At 34.9% G+C, this 21,143-nt stretch overlaps 1 protein-coding gene across 1 annotated transcript; it reads left to right on the top strand.

Annotated features, from left to right (window-relative positions):
• The first annotated feature begins 10,625 nt into the window (after positions 1 to 10,625).
• LOC140881806 (LEAF RUST 10 DISEASE-RESISTANCE LOCUS RECEPTOR-LIKE PROTEIN KINASE-like 1.1) lies at positions 10,626 to 13,352 on the top strand. Its single transcript, XM_073287397.1, has 4 exons — positions 10,626 to 11,466; positions 11,686 to 11,718; positions 11,807 to 12,049; positions 12,178 to 13,352. Exons 1-4 carry the CDS (start codon positions 10,758 to 10,760, stop codon positions 13,095 to 13,097), a joined length of 1,905 nt encoding a protein of 634 aa, XP_073143498.1. The 5' UTR covers positions 10,626 to 10,757; the 3' UTR covers positions 13,098 to 13,352.
• The last annotated feature ends 7,791 nt before the right edge of the window (positions 13,353 to 21,143 follow it).

The following is a 21,143-nucleotide window of genomic DNA, read 5'->3' as shown; positions in this document are numbered from 1 at the left end:
TTCAATATCAGGTTCTTGGACTCCAACTTCTTTTCCACTCCTCAACTCTATGGCATTGCACTGCTCCTTGGGATTTACCTCAGTGTTGCTCGGAAACTGGCCTTGGTTATTATCCTTCAGTGCGTTCGCCAACTGCCCTATGCTAGTTTCCATGGATTGTAGTACAGCAACCATGTTGGCCATGTGCGTCTCTAAGCTGTCAAGGCTAGACTCAGTTCTCGCCATCCTCTTACCTGATTCCTGCACAAAGGTACTAACAACATCCTCCAAAGACTGCTTACCCTCATCCTTGTTTCCATTGAACCCCGGAGGATTCAACACATTTCTATTGTTAGCATACGAAAAATTTTCATGATTACGCAAGCTAGGATGATAAGTATTTGGGATAGGGTTACCTCGATAGCCTCCATAACCTCTCTGATTTATGTACTGGGCTTGTTCATGATAGTGAGATTCATCCACTGCACCCGGAACATCTGCTGGTTCTGTAACACTCACTTTATTCAATTCAGCTACCTGTGTAGTCAGTGCAGATAATTGAGCAGTGATGGATGTGAGAGGATCCACTGCATACACTCCAGCTAGCTTCTTTACTCCCATATGCTCAGATGGCCATTGAAAACTGTTGATCATCATCTGTTCCAGCATATCATAGGCCTGTACATGGTCCTTTGCAAATATAGTACCTCCAGCCGCAGAATCCACATTCATCCTCGTAGGCGCATTCAGTCCGTTGTAAAACTACTCGATCTGTTCCCAATCTGCAAAATTGTGGTTAGGACAACTTCTAAGTAATTCTTTGTACCTTTCCCACGCCTCGTATAGCTGTTCGGTGTCCATCTGCCGGAAAGTGATGATCTCTATCTTCAGTTGGGTGGTTTTGGCAGGAGGAAAATATTTCGCAAGAAATTTTTCTGCCATGCCCTCCCAAGTAGTGACGCTTCCAAGCGACAGTGACTGTAACCAAATCCTTACTTGACCCCTGAGAGAAAAAGGAAACAAGCGTAAGCGTATAATATCCTCAGACACACCATTAATTTTTACCGTATCGGTTATCTCCAAAAATGTGCGTAGGTGTAGGTGAGGATCAGCAGTGGAGCTCCCATTAAATTGGTTCTGTTAAACCATGTTGATCAACGCCGGCTTCAGCTCAAAATTGTTGGCGTTGATAGTTCCTCGAGCGATTCCAGAATAGTGAGCCTGGATCGTTGGCCTGAAGTGATCTCTGGTTGGCATCAAGAGAGCTTGTTGTGCTTCTTCTTCAGCCATTCTTTCAATTTCTTCTCTTCTAGCTCTTCTTAAAGCACGTGCAGTTCGTTCGATCTCCGGATCAAAAAGTAGAGAATTCGCACTTTGAGATCGTCGCATAGACTACAATTAAAAATAAGAAGAAATTAATTAGTAACTTAAAAATAAAATAAAAAAAAACTCTAAATTAAAATCTAGACTAATTGGTAACAAGACCAAAAAATAATCAAAATTTACTCCCCGGCAACGGCGCCAAAAACTTGTTGTGAAAAATACTCGCAAGCGTACGAGTGTCAAGTTTTAATATAGTGATAAAATCAAGTATCGATCCCACAGGGATTAAAATAAAAATAATCAGTACTTGTAATTAAAATAGTCCAAACTTTATCTAGAAAATCAATATTTCAGAATTTTGCAGAAAAAATAAAATAGCAATGAAGTTTTGATACGCACACACACAACTTTCAGAAATAATCAATCAGAGAAAAATGGTCTAGAGGCTTAGATTTCACCTGGTTTCATTAACAATCAATCCTAATTAATTAATGTTCATGAATTTCAATCAATTAATAGTCATGAACACTTAAGTTTATTATTTCTCTCTCCCGAGCAACAAATAATTTTTATCAACTATAATTCAATTCCAATATCCCTATTAAGAATCTACTTCCAGTGATCTATCACAAAACAATGTTCTTTTTTTAAAGCTATGTTAAAATTATACACTCTCCCGAGCTATATAAATAATTAACAGTGTATTTTCTATTGGTCCTATTCAAAATCTGCTCTCCCAAGTGCCAGATTTCAAATAAACATAACAAATCAATTATTGATCAGATAATTGAAAAGACAATCAATTCTAGAAAAAAATAATTAATCTAGAAGAAACTCAATTCAATAAAATCAAAAATCATGAAAGTATCTACACCAGGTTCCATCCGACCTCTAGACTCTAAAAAATTAGTTCATAATAAAATTCTGAATAAAACAATAATTCATAAATCCAAACATATTCAGAATAAAATAAATAAAAAGTAAAGGAAACAAATCCGTCGTCGACGCCGTATCCGGTCTATCGATCTCCGTCTTCGTTCTTCAATTAAACTCCAGAATATTCTTCAGAAATCACACGATCAATTCCCAAAGTATTTCTCTGATATGCGTTTATGTGTGTGGCAGCTCCTCTAAATCTTCAGACTCAGATTTCTTTTTATACGATCACAAAAGCCCAATAATAAAGCCCATAAAAATTAATTGCCCGAGATAATAAAATTTCCAAATCACGATCGAAGCGGGCGCTCAGTACACGGCGCGGGCGCGCCTTCATCTCGCAATTCCAATTCTCAGATTTCTTGTGACACAGCGCGATTGCGCTTAATTCTTTCTCTTTAGCGCCAACTAAGCGCTAACAGTCAGTCAAGGCCCACTAAGAAAAGCCCATCTCCTCTCTTGCCTGATCGTTCCTTTTCTTCTTCTTTTCTTTTCTTTTATTTTTTTCTCCATTTCCAAATAAATTCAATAATCTCCTACAACCACAAAAACAACATAACAACCACATAAATCTGCTCAAAACAAACAATTAACCATTAAAATCATATATAAATTAAGTGTATAAAATACACTTATCAAAAACCCACAAGAGTTATATCCATTGGCTAACTGAGGTAGTTTGTGAATATTGGAATCTGAATTCCAAGCATCTGTAATCTAAATATACAATGCTGAATTAGAACAAATGGAAGTAACAAAGATACCTTCAACCCCTTTCTTGTGTCTAAATTAATCCCAGGAAAGAACAATCTCGAATAGTGCTAGACACAACATTGGTATGAAGTGAAGATAATCTAACCTTGCGACTAAGGGCATCGACTGCAAGATTCGTTGATCATATATGGTACTTGATTTCACAATCATAATTCTTTATCAAGTCCATCCAAAGCGTTGTCTCATGTCCAAATCCTTCTGAATGAAAAGGTAATTCAGACTCTTGTGATCAGTATAGATTTCAAACCTCTCTCCATATAGGTAGTGTCACCAAATCATCAAAGCAAAGACAATGGCTACAAACTCGAGATCATGCACTAGATTATTCTCCTCGTGTGATTTTAGTTGTCTCGAAAAATAAATAATCATATGTCCATTCTATGCCAAAATGCATCCTAAGACCTGCAGAGAAGCATTGGTGTATACAACAAAACCTCTAGATCCAAAAGGCCTAACATTGGTGTCGTAATCATATGTCTATGTAGGTCTCGAAAAATTTCTTCGCATTCGATTGACCATTCATACAACACATCCTTTCGATTAAGATGCATCAGGGGTCTAGTGAGCTGGGAGAATTTTAAGATGAAGTGGCGATAGTATCTAGCTGAACCTAGAAAACTACAGATGTAGGTTGTTGTTGTTGGACACGATCAATTCAATATTGCCTCAATATTTCTAGTATCAACGGATACCCCTCTCTTTGATATAACACGGCCAATAAACACAACTTGATTGATCCAAAATTCACACTTACTCATTTTAGCATACAACTGATGATCCTGCAGAGCCTGTATAAGAATCCTCAGATGTTGTGCTTGTTCATCAACACCGTGAGAGTAAATCAAAATTTCATCTTTGAACGCCACAATGAACTCATCCAGGTAGTCTCGAAAAACTCTATTAATAAAATCTATTAAGGTTTCAGTTGCATTCGTTAATCCAAATGGGTAGAAAATCGTAATGCTCATACGTAGTACGGAATGTAGTCTTAGGAATATATGCATCATGGACCCTCAACTGGTGATATCCATATCGTAAATCGATCTTGGAATAAACAGACATCCCTTGAAGCTGATCGCAAAATTCATAAATACGAGGCGACAGATACTTGTTCTTAATCATCAAGTGATTCAATTTTATATAAGCTATGCAAAGTGCATAGAATCATCCTTCTTGACAAAGAGAACTGGCGCTCCCTACGAAGACACATTATGACGAATTTACCCTCTGTCCAAAAGATCCCGCAACTTCCATTTCAACTCTCTTATATTTGATGCAGCCAAACGATATGGTACTTGAGAGATAAGTGCAGTCCCTAACACTAACTCAATCCCGAATTCCATTTCTCACATTAGAGAGATACCGGGAATCTCATCGAGAAACATACCAGAAAACTCATTCACAACCAAAGCAATTTACTTTTTCTCTTCTTTTTCTTTTATAAGAATGAATACCGAGATATCCTCACTACATGGAATGACACCTTTTTCTCATTCATTCCTTCCGCCCGGATCTTTTTCCATAACTTTGGTTACTGAGTCAGTTTTTGCCATAGATGATCAAATTTCGCCCCCTGAATGAAAAAGTATTGGGGACCCCTTTCCCGGGTAATGCCGTCAATGCCCATAACCCCCATTTAATTTTCAATAACGTAGATAAGGTAATATTATCCTCCCAAATCTAAAGCATGATAGACTTTCAGAGTGAGTACCACTGACATCGGGGTTTGCGTTCCCTCGTCATAGAAAAAAAACTCTCGTCCTCTACCGTTTGAAACTGTACAAGTTTCTGGGAACAGTACGCTGTGAATCTGTGGGCATTCAGAATATATATTCCAAAGATGCAGTAAAAATGTTCCATCACTAAGATTGTCAGGTTAGCATTCAGGTACTTGCCCTCAATTCTAGTAAAACAACATAGTACTAAACTCTTACCCAACATAGAATTTCCCATCGGGGTATATAATGATAGCAAGACATCTAGGGAGACTTACGGTAGCTTATGAAGTTTAACAAAACATGTAGATATGAAATAATGAGATGCACTACTATCAATAAGAATATATGTAGGTTTACCACATAAAATAAATGTACCTGCGATGATCCTCTCATTTTGCTCCACTTTTTGAGTCAGATTCAACGCAAATACCTGACTTGAGCATGAGGTCGCAAATTAGATCCACACTGAATATCTCTATGGCCTCTGCTGAACTGAAGCCTACGGACCAAAACCAGAATTGGTTGCAAATCCACCACCTAACTGCAGACAATCTTTCTTCAGGTGGCCAACCTTTCCATAGTTAAAACAAGCCCTGGTGACCCTACGACACTGATAGGATGGATGATTCCCACAATGCTCAAACTGACTTTTGTTTTTCTCAATTTGGAAACTCCACCAGATCTAGAAGACGAAGTATACTTCTTAAAAGACTGAGCCCACGACCCCAAAGCACTAGTGTGATGATAAGACTGAGGAGTCCTACATCGATTCAGGTGGATCTCAGCCTAACAACGTCGGTTCACTAACCAGTCTATGATTTTGGATTGTTACAAATATTCACACAGTCAAAGATCTTCTGATTCAAGCCCTTCAAAAAAGTGATCATACTTGGGCTTGGAACTAGCATTGTTGTGGAGATAGAACAACAACATATCAAATAAATTTTGTCGATACTTATCAACAGTCATGCTGACTTGCTTCAAACTCAAAAAATAACAGTCTTCGCTTGAGGGACTGTTGGAGGAAAATGTAGGGACATGAAAACCCTAAAAATAAACCCAATAAGGCATACCTACTCATGAGACAACAGTTCAAACGTGGATTTCCACGACTTGCGAGCACGTCTCTCGAGCAAAAAACTAGTAGCCTCCATCTTCAGCTCCTCGATACATTGAAAAGACCGGAAGAAAATCTCCATCCTCTTAATCAATCCTCCCCAACATCCCGGGCCCTGCCTCGAACTAAGAGGTCAGGTCCTATCTGGATGCACTTATGTAGATCAAATCGACGACAACCATCCTCTCGATGACGGTGGTGATCTCAAGGATATCTTTTCCCATCCTCTTCATCACTCGAGATTCCCACATTGATATGACTACTACCGGCATCATAACCCATCATTTTAAAGAAAGAACAGACATTAACCCAAAACACATTTCTATGTCCCAAATAATTCTATGCATATTTTGATACCATAAATGTAGAGTCTGAATCGGATCACCTAATTATTAAAACTTAATGGAATGCAATTAAACTTAATTAAATACAAACGAATAAACAATGAAAACATAAACAAATCTTTAATAGTTATACAAATCCCTAAATAGAAAAAAGTAATAAACCAATTGTCATACAACGATATCGAACTACATATCCCAAATAGAAAATAGATCAAAACCCAGATAAAATATTTTTGTTCTTCCTGCAACCATCAGCTCATTTCCTGCTCTCACAGGGACCGTTTAATGTAAGACATATCTCGTGGAATAGAGTGTCCACTAGAAATGAACCGAGGATATGAGCGACAAATTGTTTTGTATGAAAGTGAGTATACAGTTCTATATGATGCATGTATGCAAATGTGTAGGACTAAGAGCTTGCCATTTTACCAAAAGTTATAGCAGGTGGCAATGTTGCAACTCAAAGATTTAAATTATACAACTGTCCAAGCGTTATGGTTCGATCACTTTACCCAACATGGAAATTATTGCACCCCAAGAATCTCCCTCCAAATAATTTTACTCCTTGCAAGAAATGAAATTCGAACACATGATCTTGGCTCTGATACCAATTGTAGGACCGAGCTCTTGTCACTTTATCAAAAGCTATAATTGATGGTAACGGTGCAACTCAAATATTTTAAACCGTACAGCAACACAAGAACCATAATTCGATCGCTCTATCAACAAAGTGTACTAGATACCATAGATCAAAATAGAATCAACATGCTTAGTCTGGAGACACCATGGTATGTAGCACTCTGTGCTGTCACACCAACAAACGGCTCCCACACGAATCAAGATCTTGGACAGTCAATGTCGCTGACAACCATAGTCGACAAAAGTGGCTCCTAGTGCCCAATCATCCTAGAAATAGAGGACTAAATGATCCTTACTACTAGGGATATCTCAATATGTGACAGGATCAACGTGGTATGCATGTAATGTAAAAATCGTGACATAATATATATGCACATAAAATATTCCACGTAAAATGAAAAACATTGAAATGTATACTCGGCCTAGGTATCTCGTAGAGTACTTATGTACTTTTAAAACAATAAATATTGAACTTCTTAGCTCTAGTCCTAAACAAAAACATCAGGCTAACATTAATAACTACTCAAACTAGCAACAAATTCAAACTAAAAATAGGGTTTAAGGACTATATCGGCGTCTGTTGTAAGCCTGCTTATGTCGAAAGTCTTGCAACTAGTGTTTAGCTTTGCTGCAACCTTGCTAGCACTCTATTATTACCTGGCCTTCGATAATATGGCTGAAAAGCCTCAAATATATACTGAATCCCGAGAGAAAACATCATATTTCTTCCCAAATTATGAAATTTTGCAGTCTACTTATAGTAAGAGTTTGAAAGATCCGAAATACACTTAAGAAGATTTTAACTGTACATGACATGACGTGTCATCAAAGTTTTGACACCTAACTGAACACCTGGATTTGGAAAATTCAATCCTAAATTTGGAATATCCGAACTGCTACGCGTCAAGCTCATTTTAACAAGTCAGAGGGTTATGTGTCTCTGGGTTCGGATTGTTTGAACCCGGTTTGGCCGGTCCGATCTCTTTGGGCCTTTCGAACGATCTAATCGATTCTTCCTATCTTTTTCAGGCTGATTTGATTTTTTTTTTTATTGAGTAATAGCCCTGTAAAAATGTTTTAATATTTAAATACATAAAACAGAACTTGAGTCACTATATGTCAAAAACTTTAATCTTGATCATGCATTTGATTCATAGCAAAAAATTCAGCTTGATAAAACATAAAAGGTCTATAACCGTCATTTTGTCCCTTTAAAGTTTTCAGATGATCGTCACTATGTAATACATTTCTATCAATTCCTAAAATCTTTTTTTGTAAAAACGGCCACATTTATTTTAAGCTCTCTCTTACGGTAACTCGTCATCTCCAATAAAAGCATTGCCATATTATGTATTCCAGTGTTACTCCACCAAGTTTATAACCTTGATTTCCAATTCTTCTCGCCAAGATTCTAGCTTAGCATCTATGATCTATGTATATACAATATATCACATTTTAAAAATATTCCTGTTAGTGTTATTAAATTTTAATAGGAAATACACTTCAGTTAAGAACAACTTAAATATATTATTTAATAATTAATTGAGAGAAAAAAAATTCAGTTAAGAACAAAACTTAAATAAATTAGTTAATATTTAATTAAGAGAAAAAATAATTTATGAATGTATATGCTACGTTAATTCTTTTTTTTTTTTTTAAAAAAAAGATCTATAATTTAAATCGTTTTTATCACAATTTTTGAAAATAAGAAATCTATACGTATAGTTATCTAAATTTTTTATCACATTTTTTTTTATTAAAGAAGAGAATAAATATTTTTTTATACGATTTAGTAAAAAATTAGTTCCGCAAGGAAGAAACTTTAATAATACAAGTCACCATGGCACACGCAATGCGTGTCCCGTAAATATATAATTTGGTAAAGACTTCAATTTGATAAAGGTGCATATAGAGGAAATTTGAGTTTGACAGAGAAAAAAATGAAAGAGGAGGAAGGAGGTTAGAGGGAAAACATATTAAAAAATGAGAGAAAATGGGGCATAGAGAGAGTTTTTGTCATTTTGGGGTGTGGGGTATAATGAAAAAATTTTAAAAATGATCATGACACCAAAAACAGTTTTTATAACCCACGCACATTTAATAATATAGTATAGATAATTCTGATTACATTATGAGTTATTCGTGTATAAATTTTTGCATATAATTAATATAATTTGGTATAAAAAAATATATTTTTTAAATGAAAGAAATGATATTAGAACTAACAACTTAATGTCAATTTTTAAATAACTGAATAGAATATTTATTTGTGTAGGATATTTTTATCCTTTTTATTTTTTTTAAGGAACTTTTATCATTTTTTAACTTATGCTAGTTTGTCATATTATTTTTAATGGGAATGGACATGATTATGTCATGAAAAGGCCGAAACATAAATATCAAAAAATTATTAGGAAAGTTTGCTTTAAATTTTCAAACTTAAATATATTTTTGCATTCAGTTTCTATCAGAAAAAAAGTATGTTTGAACTTCATGATCCACACAAAAATGTTTATGCACTCACTGGGTCCACATGTTTTTTACGAGTGAAAATCAGTAAAAAAACATTGAAAATATAGTACTAATATATAATATTTGATTACTAACTGATTTAAATCTGATACAAAAAATAAAATTTTAGATACAAAATTTGAGCAACTTTATTTATATCAACACTTGCAACACATGTTGGATACTCAATAATCATATATTAATATCGGATCTAAAATAATTGATATTCCAATATCATATATTTAGGGCTGACATACCGGATCAAAATATAGAGTTTTCGGCATACCGTACCGAAATTTTTTCGATATACAGACATTTTTTCTGTATACCGAATTTTTTTTCCCAGTATATATACGGTATCAATATGGATTTTTTCCGTACCAAAATTTCAGAATTTTGGTATTGGTATCGCCGTATCGGTATGAATTTTTTTCATACCAATATTTTTGATACGATATATCGAAAAACCACCCTTACATATATTAGTACCATATTTTTAATGTTTTGTACCGTCGTTAAATTAAAAAAAAGACAAATATGAAATTAATATCAATACTTTCATGCATATTTGAGTACTCCTAAATTATATATTAGTACCAAATTTGAAAAAAAAAAAAATTATGCTCAAATATCATGTAAATATACTGTATTTTCAATGTTTTGTACTAACTTTCATCCGATAAAAAACATATGAGTCTAGAGAGTGTAGAAATATCTTACTATGGATCAGGGAGCTCAAACATTTTTTTTATTGACAGAAATTGAATACAAAATTATGTTTGTGTTTGATAATTTAAAGCAAATTTACTCAAATATATATACCCAAAATGGTTGTCTCGATATACTCAAGTGCCAAAGATTATAATAACTATTTTTGATAGACTAAATATTTTTTAAAATAAATATTTTACTTAAATTACATGATGTAATTATTGCCATGCAATAAGATCAAATGAATCACGGAAATTAATATTATAAAACCAATTCAAAACATTTCTTATTTTTAAAAATTCATTTGATTTATGCGATTTAATAATACTAAGTTATTTAATTATATTAATTTTAAAAAAAATAACAATTTCATAAATCGGTTCAATCTGCTAATAGTTTTTTGTGTATAAAGAACATAATAATATTGTTTTATTTGATTTTACAGGGGTTATTTATGTCACATGCTTGTCAAATTATTAAATATTTTTGGGATCAAATAATTTTCTGGTCAAACGAACGTGTTTGACAGAAACGTGAGTTTGATTGTTTGAATAGGCTTAGCAAGCCAAAGTTCGACAAACCTGACAAGACAAAGAGAGAAAATAAAAATTCAAGAAAGTGCAGCTCTCTCTGATTCCTGCTTCCGATTCTTGTTTCCTTTTAGCATGTTTTGTACAGGGATAAGGTGATTTCTTTCTGGTTATTATGGCTGCTGCTTCTCTTTTCTCTGTCTTCTTCTTCTTCGTCCTGTTCAATCTTCTTTTGTTCATCCATCCATGTTCTTCCAGTTGCCCGAAATCCTTCTCATGCGGGAATCTTACTTCCCTGGAGTTTCCTCTGGCTCAGGCTAACAAAACTGGATGCGGGCTATTCACGGTTGATTGTACAGAGCCCTCGACTCCAAGAATCCAGCTCACCGGTGATGGGAGACAGTATGAGATTTTGGAGAAGATTTCTGTAAATAGATTCAAACTTCTGGACCCTGTGATTCAACAAGGCTTGAATGTCTCTCAATCTTGTCTTATTATGAGGAATCTGTCTCTGCCTTTTAGTCCTTCGACATCTTTTACATTCTCCCCCAATCTCACCTTCTTCACATGCGACAACAGAATCAACGAAAACGGGACGAAATGGGATGTGTTCAAAGACTACAGGAACTACACGGGTTGTGGGGGTTTTACTGTGTTTTATTCCAACTCTACGAACCAGTTTCCCCCGGGGAGTAGCGATTTTATTCCGGGCTGCACTACTGTACAAATGCCTGTTAAGTCCAATCAAGATTCTGGTAATCTGTTTGATATGCTGACGGCTGAATTTGTATTGGACTGGAATGTTTCTGACGATTGTAAAGCTTGCCACGGTCGAGGAGGGCAGTGTCTTGCTGATAATCTGAACCAGTTCGAGTGCAAAGAAGGTAACTTTCTCACGAGTAAGGTTTCAGCTTATTCGGGACTCTGTCTCAGTGGGTTTCCGCTTTCTTGATCTCAACTCGTGTCAGGATTCATGTTCGAGTTCGAGTTTGAGCTTGGCTCGAACATTTTTTTAAGTTGGAAAAAATGGCATTTCACATGGTTGTATTAAGTGCTAGTTTCTTGTCTCTGCCACTAATTTAGTTCTGTTACTTTGGTTGCAGATTCAACTAGTTCCGCGGTGGTGGTGGCCGCAGGTAAATGTCTTAAAACCGGATACATTACATCATATTGTTTCGTGATTTTCTTCTTCACTTAATAACAATTCTAGTTTATGATATTCAGCAATATCCGGAGGCTCGGTCATCATTGTGGCATGCCTGTTTGCGTGTTTCATAGTATACAACCGCAAGAAACGGATGGATGCTTCAAGAAATGCTACTAGGCATCCCTCGAAATCGGACGTTACTGGGGGGAGCTTCAAGTATGGCATAGTCGTCTTCTCTTACCCAGAACTCGTGAAGGCCACCAGCAATTTCGCTGCTTCCAATCAACTTGGAGACGGAGGCTTCGGAATTGTGTACTATGGTAAGAAAAAACTCTTGTTTATGAACTTGTAATATGTATTGATAAAATTGGACCTAATTATGCATTTGGGAAGCTAAGAAAGTATTTAAGGCTTACCTGATATGTGAACCTATGTTTATGTTGACAAGGTAAACTCAAGGATGGAAGAGACGTCGCGATAAAACGCTTGTACGATCACAACTACAGAAGAGTAGAACAATTTATGAATGAAATCAAGATTCTTACTAGTCTGAGGCACCCGAATCTTGTTTCGCTATACGGCTGCACGTCTAGGAGAAGCCGTGAACTGCTACTTGTATATGAATATGTCCCTAGAGGCACGTTGGCTGATAATCTCCATGGTGATTCTGCCAAAGAAGCGCCGCTTACTTGGAATCTCCGTATGAAAATTGCCATAGAAACAGCGAACGCCTTAGCTTACCTTCACAAATCCGACATAATACACCGTGATATCAAGTCGACAAACATACTCTTAGACAGTAGCTTGTGTGTCAAAGTTGCGGATTTTGGGATATCGAGACCCTTTCCCACAGATGCGACTCATATCTCAACTCTCCCACAAGGAACTCCGGGATATGTTGATCCCGCATACTATCAATGCTACCAACTCACGAACAAGAGCGACGTCTACAGTTTTGGAGTCGTTCTGATCGAGCTCATCACTTCAATGCCGGCAGTGGATATAGGCAGAAACACACAAGAAATCAACTTGTCTAACCTAGCCATGATCAAGATCCAGAGCGGTGCGTTTGATGAGTTGATCGACCCGTGTCTCGGATACAAGACTGATGCTGAAGTGACAAGAATGACCACTTCTGTCGCGGAGTTGGCTTTCCGATGTCTGCAGAACGAAAAGGAGCTGAGGCCTTCGATGGATGAGGTGTTGCAGTTCTTGAAGGGCATTCAGGCTGGAGGCGACGGAAACATCCCCCATTCCCCTGAAACCGATGATGCTCTGTTGTTGAACAACAAGTATCGTGAGCAGCGCTCACCTATAGCTGTAACTGATCCATGGAGAAGTGACTCTAATGCAAGCTCCACAGGATGATACATACATATATATTGTAGATTCATACATTGATATATTCTTTTTTTAATCGAAAATATATACTCTAAGAATGCATATGGAAGTCTTCATATTGCTTACAAATAGGGTGGGGTTTTGTTTATCACTCGCTCTATTTTGTCGCTAAAAAAGTAAATATCGTTTGGTGCGAATGATACGACATAGATTGATTACTCGTTTTTATTTTATCTAAATACGTTGAATGATATGACATAGATTGATTACTCGTTTTTATTTTATCTAAGTACGTTGATTTATCATCTTTATATTACGTATCATTTATATCTCATCTATGAGTCAAGTGGTGCTTTAAATGTTATCTTGCATAAAATGAAAAGATGTAAAGGTGACTTCCTTGACTAATTGAATATCAAAACAACAGGGGGTTGTGTCCATGTGAATTATTATTTTGAAAATTAACATATCTTATATTCATGTTATAAATGACTCTCGAACATGGAAAGTTGGTTTAAAACTTTTTTTTTAAAGTTGAAAAAATGTTTGTTACAACTGAGTATCGAATCGGGGACTTAATCCTAAACTTGAAATCTTGGTGCTAAATGAGCCGTATACCATTAGCCAAACCAAATTTTAAAGTTTTGTGAAAAATCATTTTGAATTTTTTTTTTATATTTATCATATATTATAGAATGTTGTACATGTTTATCTTGCTTTATAAATAGTATATTTTTATTTCAAATGGGTTTGTTGATGGCTGATATTAAATCATCTATCTTTATTTTTCTGTTGACTTTGTATGATTTATCAGTTATATTGTTAAACTTGGCCTTATTTATTTTACAAGTATGTTCTTTTTAATATTTATTTATTTTTACAATTATGATTTTTTTTTTGTCATGACATCATTGACATGGATATATTGCTAATGTGATGTTATTTCAAAATGGCGTTTCATGGCCAATTAAAAAACTAAAATCGTAAAATAAAATATATGATAGATATATGATTAAAATTAAAGTTTGAAAACAGAATTGATTCAAATCGAAAAAAAAAAACACCAAATTCTAAAATCTTCCTATTTTCAAAAAATAAATTATAATTTTTTCCAAAATAACACTTAACCAAATTTTGGGAAAGGTGATTTACCCAAAAAGTTCACCTACATATGGAAGTTAGTTGGTTATAGCGGCTAGCCTACCCTGTCTTCCCGATCTATAGTTTCTTGTGATACTGTCGTTTCTCGAACCGAAACCTCCTACTTTTTCCAAGTTTTGATTCGTTATAGTATATATATATATATATATATATTTTTTCTGTCTGAGCCCAATTATACCTTTTTTGTGGGAATAAAATTAATGTAGTACACAAAAACAAAAGGAATCCGTTTTGTCCCCATCCCTGTGTTGGAATTCTTATTTTTACGTGCTTTTTTGTTGTTTTTCTTATACTTTTTCTCAACAGGACATCTGGGTTTTTAGATTTTCATGGAATGTCACTAATGTTGTGTTTTTAGGAATTCTTGATTGGAAATGCTGGAGAAGTTCTAATGTCGGGGGGTTTATAAATTTTGGTGTATAGTGAAATTCAGTTTGCTTAAACAGAGTGGTAGATTGGGTTTCAAAATTTTGGTGTATAGTGAAATTCAGTTTTCGGAATTCTTGCTTGGAATCATTGTCATTTGAAATCCATTATTCAAATCATTAATCAAATTATCTCTTCTCCCACATCAAATACTCTCGCCCAAATGCAACCTTGGATATTACAGATTTTTTTTTTTTTTTTTTTTATAATTCCATTTTTGCTTTTTTACTTTCCATTTTTGCTTTTTTACTTTCCCAACTGGAGTACGGATTAAAGAAAAAAAAAAAGAAAAAAAAAATAATTGGAAAAATCTTCCTTGCATTGCCAGAGCATTGGCCAGTCAGACATGAAATTGAAAATATAGACAAGAAAAATCTTCCTCCCAATTGTCTCTTTCAAATGAAATTCTTCCACAAGTGTATTTCCAAGTCTATTATAACGTAATTGACGTGGTTTCTTGACTTGAGTTAATAGTTTCATATTCAAATCATCATTTTCAACTTCATTAGCGTGTTCTTAATAATTATGACTTAAGACATGAATCTAATGGGAACCTGGAAAAAAAAAACACACACACACGTACCAAGAACTGCAAGCTAAGATTTTGGATTTCTCTTTGGTTTAATTTTGTGTTGAACATTTTTATAATTAGTAGATAGATGGTTGTGTATCCTTTAGCAGTTTTCTTTCTTTTGTTTGTGAATTCATTTGCTTCCAAATGCCCGAAATCATTCGCCTGTGGGAATTTATCTTGGTTCCTTGGAGTTTCCACTTGCTGATTCTCATGATAGACCCGAATGCGGGTTGTTCATGGTTGATATGTACAGATCCCGCAAATCCAAGAATCCAGCTTACCGGTGATGGGATACAGTATCATATTTTGCAAAACAATTCTGTAAATAGATTCAAACTCCTGGATCTTGTGATTCAACAAGGCTTGAGTATGCGACAATAAAAGTAATGTAAGCGGGAAAACATGGGATTTGTTCAAAGGCTACAAGAACTACACGGATTGTGGGGGGTTTACGGTGGTGTTTTATTCGAACTCTACGGATCAGTTTCCCCCAGGGAGTAGTGATGTTATTCCAGGTAGACCTGGCCACGGTCCGGGTCCGGGTCGGCATTTAGCCAACCCTTAACCGGCCCGCAAATGGCCGGTTCCGCTCCGGGTCGGTGAACCGGCGGTTCCGCTCCGGGTCCGGTTAACCACCGGTTCAGGGTTCGGGCCAAACCGTGCCATTTTTTTAAAAAAAAAAAAAATATTTGCAGCGCTTAATTCGAAGGTTCAGCGCCCCAGCGCCGCCCCTTCGATTTAAATTTGAAGGTTCAGCGCCCCAGCGCTGCAAATCCGCTGGGGCGCTGCCCCTTCGATTTAAATTCGAAGGTGCTGCGCCCCAGCGCTTAATTTGCAGCGCTGGGGCACTAAACCTTCGAATTAAATTCGAAGGGGCAGCGCCCCAGCGCTGCCAATGCAGTGCTGGGGCACTGCACCTTCGAAATTTAATTTTTTTTAAATTTTTAAACAAATTTTTAATAAGACATATTATTTAAATAATCTCAATCAAATATTTCATATCTCCATAATGAAAATCTATTACATTTATTAAATAAACAATATATTAGAATTTCAACATCTTAATATCTTATGACTTAATATTACAAATCTATTACATTTTATTCTACTTCACTCGCATTTTCTCCCGTCGTAGTTCCGGATGTTCCTTCGATATCATCTTGGTCTTCTTCATCACTTTGAATATGTTGTGTTCGAGTAGCGGCTTTTGACCAATCATTGAGCAAACATTGGGCTTCCAAGTTTTCCGGCCTTAAGCTAGAACGTCCCTCGTCCAATGTATTTCCTCCAATACTAAATGCTTGCTCCACTGCAACTGTTGAAACCGGACAAGCTAGAATTTCTTTTGCCATTATAGCCAAAATTGGATATATTTGTGTTTTTTGCGACCACCATCTCAAAATGTCGAAGTTTCCCTTAATAAAAGTTGTGCATTAGTAAGTTTAGAAGAAACATTACTAGTTGCAGTGGATTGTGTTTCATGTGAAACAATTTGTCCACCATATTTGATGTTATATTCATTATAAATATCAAGTAAATGAGTTTTAATATTAAACAAAATCAATGAGATAGAAGGAATCGTTTCCGCAATAGGCTCCAAAGATTCATAATATAATGTTAACATGTCGCTTAAGCCATCTAATTTAAGTCTAGAATCTAAAACAAAAGCACATAAAAAAATTTCAGGAATGACCAAAAAATATTTTTCCCATTTTGCTTTCATGACGAGAATACTATCATTAGAATTAACATGTTCATGATAAATACAAGCAATGTTGCAACAATGTGTTAAAACTAAATGTGAAGTAGGGTAATAAACACCGGATAATTGGTCACTAGCATCATTAAAAACTTTTAAAATTTCACAAATACTAGTGCATATGTTCCATTGATTTGAAAACAAATAAATATCACGAGCTTGAACAAATTGATGAAAAAATGTACATAATAAATCTTTATATTCAAAAGAGGATAATAACAATTTATATGTTGAATTCCAACGAGTTGGAACATCTCGTGCAAACCGCTTAGGCTTCATACCATTTACTCTACAAAATTTTTCTCATTGCTTCATAACTTGAGGATGCGTCCATAAATAATGAATAGCGTTCCTAATTAGTTGAATATGTATGCCTAAACTTTTTAGTCCATCTTGAACACACAAATTTAAAATATGACATGTGCATCTAATATGAAAAAATTTGCCACCTAGTGATGGTTTACATATTTCAATAAGCTCACTAATATTAGAAGTATTTGCACTAGCATTATCAAAAGACATTAAAAAAACTTTGGTAGTTAGACCATATTCTTCTAAAATAACAAATATAAGTTGCGAAATATTTTGTGCCGTGTGTGATTCGTTGAAACATCTATATGCAAGCAACCTTTTTTGAATGTTCCAATTATTATCAATCCAATGACATGTAATACCCATATATGAACAACTTTGCCAATGATCACTCCAAATATCGGAACAAAAAGAAACTTTATTATTTAAACTATAAAATTCCTTAATTAATTCTTTCTTTTGATCAACGACTAACTTTTTCATTGTGCGTTTGAGACTATTTCTTGAAATACGTCTAATAGAAAGATTTGCACTTGTAGAAAGCCAATTTTTAAAAGATAATTTATCGCTAAAACTAAAAAAAAGTTCAACCGTACAAAATTTAGCCGTTTCTTCTCTAAATCTAGCTTCGTTATATTTAAATAGTTGAGATTCATTACCCGATTGAGAAGAGAATGCCAGAATTTGAGTTTGACCACGATCAATACCAATTTCCACCGGATGATTTTTCTCGATATGCCGCGTCAAAGTTCCATAACTACCTCCTTGTTTAAATTTGTAACATTTTGAACAATATTTGCATTTGGCTTGCAAATCACCGGAGGAAAGCGTCACCTTGTCGAAGTGTTTGGTGAAGATATCGGATGTCGGGCGAGGCACCGCTCGAGTTTGTCTTTGAGAGGCCGCCAGATCGTTCATACTTTCTTGACTTGCATGATGACGTGGTGGTGGTGGTGGTTGTTCAACTTGTTGTCTTTGTTGCGCCTCTTGTCGAATTTCTTGAATTTCATCATCGAAATATTCAAGATCAAATCCATCGACATTGAATTGAGGATACTCGACCTCGGGTGGTATGATGCTCTTTTCCTTTCCTTTTCCTTTGTCACCCCTACGACTTGATCCTGCTCCGGACATTTGTAATTGTATAAATATGAAAATAAATCAACAATTGACAACAAACCAATAATCGAAACTTGATATTTTTGATAATTCAAGAAATTAAAAGAAATTGAGAATAGAGAGAATGAAGAGAGAATTGTGTAAACAAAATAAAAGGAGGTTGGGGGTATTTATAGATAAAATCATAAAAAGTAGGTTTTTTTTTTATAAAAAAAAAAAAAAAATTAGCCGGTTGACCCGGCGGGTCGAGCGGGTCGACAACGGCCACAAGATCGTGGTCGTTGATCTCAACGGCCACTTGCTAGTGGCCGTTGGATCTGGGCGCCCTGATGGGCGCCACGTGTCCAACCCGGCGGGTTGGACCCGCCGGGTTGCCGATTTTCCTAAGGGAAAACCGGCCGGGACCGGACCGCCTAGTGGCCGGTCCGGTCCCGGTTCCGGGTCGGGCCCGTTGACCCGGTTAACCGGCCCGTTGACCACGAGCCGGTTCTGGGCCGGGTCCGGGCCCAACCCGGCCCTTGGCCAGGTCTAATTCCAGGTTGTGCAGCTGTACAAATGCCTGTGAAGTCGAATCACGATTCTGTTGAACTGTTTGATATGCTGACAGCTGAATTTGTATTGGAGTGGAATGTTTCTGACGATTGTCGTGCTTGCAACGATAGGGGAGGGCAGTGTCTTGTTAATAATCTGAATGAGTTTCAGTGCAAAAAAGTAGCATTTCAAGAGTAGATTCTTGGTTACTATAGTTCTATTGAACAAATTCCATGGTCTAGAGATGCTAGAGCTCGACTACAAAATCGAAAATCTAGCTCTTTGGTCTCAAGTGCTAACTAAAACAGGGTTCAAGCTTGGATTATGTCAGAGTCCATGCCTGAGCTTGAATTCTAGCCAGGGGCGGACCCAATTTTTTTTTTTCAGGGGGCACAATTAGTATCGAAGTCATGTGTTGCTCCATCGGGTGGTAGTTTGGGTGACCAGTTTATTTTCTCTATTTTGTATACATTAAATTTAGTTCATTTTGTCATATTTCATTTAAAAATTTTAGAAATAAAAAGATACAAGCTAAACACATTTAAAAAATTGAGATATTATAAAATTTTAATTCAAGTAAAAATAAAAATTTAACTATGTTAAACGATTCAATTCATCATTAAAAAAAATCACAAATGCATAATTTATATCACTAAAAGACAAACAGAAAATTTAAAACATTGTCATCAATTCGTAAAAAATTATTATATAATTATTTTATAAATCCCTAAATATTTATAATTTTCAATATATAACACCAATATGAGTTGAAATTGACATGCATGTACTATATTTTTTTTTATTAAATAAATAATACATATATATATATAATAAAAATATATTTAAAAAAAGGCAACTTGTAGATAACTCCCTAAATCAAACATAAGTTTCAATTTACTCCCTATATTTGTCTTTCCGAAAATGTCCTTGTCTTTATTTTAATCATTATTATTTATTGAATTATCAAATGTGGAATCAGATTCAAAATCTGATTCACTTGACTTGATTCATCAAGATAATAAATATTTTCATCGTCGGATGAAAATTCAATTGTTTCTACTGGATAGAATCCAATAGTATATATTTTTTCAAGAAGTTTAACATTATTTTTCTTTTCGTTTCGTTTTGGACATTCATTTGCATAATGACCTTCTTCATTACACAACCAACATGTGCAGTTCTTTCCTTTATCTTTTGGGCAAGGTGGTTTTTTGTTATCAAACTTTTTATAAAATTTTCTTTTATAAGGTTTTCTGAAGAAATTCCTTCTAGATTTCTTTTTCTTATAGGGAATAAATTTTCTATTAAAAGATTTATAAGGTTTATTTAATTTATTATGTTTCTGTCGTTTTAAATGTTTGTGTGATATGTTTGTTTTACAACCGTATTCTTTTACTGTGAAATCTATTTTGTCACAACAAAGTTTATTGTTTTGTTTGTAAGATTTGGATATTCGTTTTTTTTAATGTTACTTCATGACATTTCTTTGTTATAAGTTTATAACATCTTTAATAAATTTAATAGCTCCTCCTAGTGTTTTGGCATAAGCGCTAATTAAGAATTCATCCTTATTATTTATTGGTATATTAGGTATTTTTTTAAAAATACTTAATTTATAATGTTCCTTTTTATCAGCATCTATTAACTGATAATAGTTTGTTTCATAATCACATATAAATTCTTCTAGATAACATAAATTATATAATTTTATATTATCCAGAATAAAGATTGCTCTATTTTGTTCTATATTTTTGGCTACTAAATTAGCGTCATTATTAGAAACTCCTAAAAATTCTTGGTACAAGGCATCAACAAATAGTTCGAAATATCGATGTCCTGTCATTCCTTGTGGTAGATTAGTAATTACTAGGTTTTCAGCCCAAGTTCTTACTGCTCCTAACAGTGTCTTTTATCATCCCATGAGTTAAAACTTGAATATTCTCACTTTTGTCTAATAATGGTGTTAATTGAATTTGTACTGATAGTTCATGATTTGCCCAATAATCTATTTTTTATTTTCTTTCTTTAGCTGTTGAACAACTAAAATCTAAGATATTCTGTTTCACAAATCCTGATATTTTTTATTCTCTAAGAATATCTCTAATATCTTTATAAGATCCAGAGTATTGGTATCTGTTATATTTAAATTTTTCATCATCTCTTCCACCACTACCTTCTACATTCGTTCGTA

Source organism: Henckelia pumila, chromosome 2, assembly GCF_033568475.1.
Source record: "Henckelia pumila isolate YLH828 chromosome 2, ASM3356847v2, whole genome shotgun sequence".
NCBI classification, from domain to species: Eukaryota; Viridiplantae; Streptophyta; class Magnoliopsida; order Lamiales; family Gesneriaceae; genus Henckelia; species Henckelia pumila.
Note: the sequence above shows the minus strand (reverse complement) of the source record. Positions and strands in the feature narration are given on the sequence as shown.

What these genes read in the sequence shown, in the direction of transcription:
- LOC140881806 (XM_073287397.1), top strand. Translation starts at nt 10,758, where the DNA reads ATGGCTGCTGCTTCTCTTTTCTCTGTCTTCTTCTTCTTCGTCCTGTTC. An exon ending in CCAGTTCGAGTGCAAAGAAG is followed by an intron (nt 11,467 to 11,685) that starts GTAACTTTCTCA and finishes CTTTGGTTGCAG; the next exon opens with ATTCAACTAGTTCCGCGGTG. An exon ending in CTTCGGAATTGTGTACTATG is followed by an intron (nt 12,050 to 12,177) that starts GTAAGAAAAAAC and finishes TATGTTGACAAG; the next exon opens with GTAAACTCAAGGATGGAAGA.